This window comes from Trachymyrmex cornetzi, unplaced genomic scaffold (genome assembly GCF_001594075.2).
Source record: "Trachymyrmex cornetzi isolate Tcor2-1 unplaced genomic scaffold, Tcor1.1 scaffold329, whole genome shotgun sequence".
Lineage (NCBI taxonomy): Eukaryota > Metazoa > Arthropoda > Insecta > Hymenoptera > Formicidae > Trachymyrmex > Trachymyrmex cornetzi.
This window is the reverse complement of record NW_017297992.1, coordinates 35,214-37,657: the sequence shown is the minus strand read 5'-3', so window position 1 is coordinate 37,657 and position 2,444 is coordinate 35,214. Positions and strand designations below refer to the sequence as shown.

The window sequence follows — 2,444 nt, the reverse complement described above, 5'->3', positions numbered from 1 at the left end:
CGGATACCGAGCCAGCACACAATCCCTGATGTAAACATCGACCAGCTTTTCCAATGTCTTAAGAAGGAACGAGGTCAAGCTGGTCGGTCTGAAGTCCTTCGCAGTGACATACTCCGCTCGCCCCACCTTGGGGATGAAGACGACTCTCGCCTCCCTCCACGCTTAGGGGGTATACCCGAGGGCCAGACATGCTCTCAGCACCTTCGTAAGGGGCCCGATAACCTGCTCCAGCCCTCTCTGAAGGAGAGCCAGGAACATCTGATTGGGCCCCGCCGACGTAAAAGGTCGGAAAGAGCCAATCACCCATCTGACCCTAGTTGGCCTCACAATTTCGGCCGCTAGTTTCCAATCGCTGGCACGTGCCCTGAAGGGGCCCATGTCAGCCTCTCCGCACCTATCCGCATCCCTCCGGAAACCAGGAAAACTAGTCTCCAGAAGATGCACCAGGCATTTCTCTCCAGATACCATGGTGCCGTCCGACATTCGGACCGCTTCCAACGCTGCCTCCGGGTTCTTGGATAGAAATCTGCAAAGCCTGGTGGTGGCTGGCTTGCCCTCCACCGACTCGCAGAAGTTCCTCCAGCTCTTCCTCTTCGCCTCCACCATGATAAAAAGACAAGGGTATGCTCATGCGCATGACCAATCAGATTTTTGTCCTTGCTTATGTCACAACGAGTGGCTTACGCCACTGTTCAGCAATTTCAGATTGTTTTGGAAAGGTAAAATATTTAATTTTACTTCCCTCAGTTTTTTTTGTTTTTTTCATATAATTGCCGCATCCTTTCACTATGCAGGTCATCGTGAAAATATTTTTAACATTAACTTCTACCGATGACAACGTGCACTACGCCATGGACACCATGATAAATTACGACCGATAACCACCGATTGCACCCGAATCAGAACCGACCAATCAACGCGTACCCGAATATGACGTAGGCAAGGACATGCGCAAGCTGAACGAGTTTTAGACAATTGATGAGCATACCCTTGTATTTTTATCATGGCCTCCACCACAGAGTCTCTGTACTCCTTCTGGGATCTCTTGTAAAGATCCCAGTCAGAGGATCGGCCCGTGTTCCTCGCCTTGTTCCAAGCCCTTCGAGCCTTGACCCTAAGATCCTGCAGTCGTGGGTTCCACCAGGGAGTTTCCCTGTTGTTTGTCACCGTGCTGGCCGGGCAGTTCGCTTCGTAAGATCCAATCAGAGCCCTCTGCAGATAATCCACACAGAGCTCTAACTCCTCCGCAGTGCCGTACTTCTTGGGAAAGTCCCTGAGGTTGATTCCCAGGTCCCTCTGATAGGATATCCAGTCCGTCCTCTTTGGATTCCTCACCTTCTTTACCTCCACTTTGAGATCTAAAAGTCTAAAGGTTATTTGCCTGTGGTCGGAGAGCGAGGGCTCATTCGACACCTTCCATTCCCTCACCTTTCACACGAATCCACGCGAGCAGAGAGTGAGATCTAACACCTCACTTCTCCCCGCCGTGCAAAAGGTGGGTTTATTACCTCTGTTCAGAACTTCCAGGTCAGTAGTTACCAGGTACTCCAGCAACCTCCTTCCCCTTTCGTTCGTTCCAGTGCTTCCCCATATGGTGTGATGCGCGTTGGCGTCGCATCCTATCAGTAATGGCAATCCCTCCCTCTGGCAGAGATCCACCAATCTGACTATCTCCAGCGACGGCACTTCTTCTCCGTGCGGGAAGTAGGCCGAGCAGATGACGAACTTGCTGGCATCCCCAGCGCTGCTAACCGCTGTCACCTCCACTGCCGTCAGGTCCCTGAAACATACTTCAGGCAGGAGCCGTGCATCTAGCCCCTTAACCGTTATGCACGCCCTAGGCCTCTGTTCGGTGGGAGCTTTAAAAAGCTTCCCACATGCTGCCACCCCCCTGACACATCCACGGACAACCCATGGTTCTTGTATCAAGGAAATGACTGTGCATCACAGACTGGCGCCTGGCTAGAACCGCCGAGGCTCCTTTGCTGTGATGCATGTTAATCTGGGTAACCCCTATCACCGACCAGCCCGACTATACAAGCTAGTCTTTAGATCGGGGCTCCTCCTTGCTCCCCCCCTCACCATGAGATCGAGTCACCTTAACGGTGATCTGCTCGATCCCATAGCATAGCTTGGAGTCCCGCCCCCTCAGCTTGAGGACGCTGGACTCCAAGATGCCAAAAACATAGTTCCTCCCCTCCGGGGAAGCACCCACGTTTTCGGCAAAGACGCGCCAGTTCAGAGCGCCGATGCCTGGTTTCTGCCTCTCCAACAGCGCCAGGACGGCAGCCGCAGGCCTCGGAGGACCCGGAACCCAGACTACCGCCCTGTGCCGCCTCTAGAGCTCATCCAAGCCCACCACTCTGAGCTTGGTGCCCTCCCACGGCACCATGCCCCCCACCCGGCCTACCAGCCAGTTAAGGGATGCCGCGTCCTCTCCTCTA

At 53.8% G+C, this 2,444-nt stretch overlaps 1 protein-coding gene across 1 annotated transcript in view; it reads right to left on the bottom strand.

Annotated features, from left to right (window-relative positions):
* Positions 1-162: 162 nt before the first annotated feature.
* The window catches only part of LOC108762980 (uncharacterized), a 2,751-nt gene continuing 469 nt past the window's right edge, over positions 163-2,444 (bottom strand). The window contains exons 2-5 of the mRNA XM_018510260.1: positions 2,083-2,319; positions 1,509-1,919; positions 1,015-1,358; positions 163-597 (exon numbers count right to left, since the gene is read on the bottom strand). Coding sequence (XP_018365762.1) covers positions 163-597; positions 1,015-1,358; positions 1,509-1,919; positions 2,083-2,319 — 1,427 coding nt within the window. The remainder of the gene's footprint in view (positions 598-1,014; positions 1,359-1,508; positions 1,920-2,082; positions 2,320-2,444) is intronic.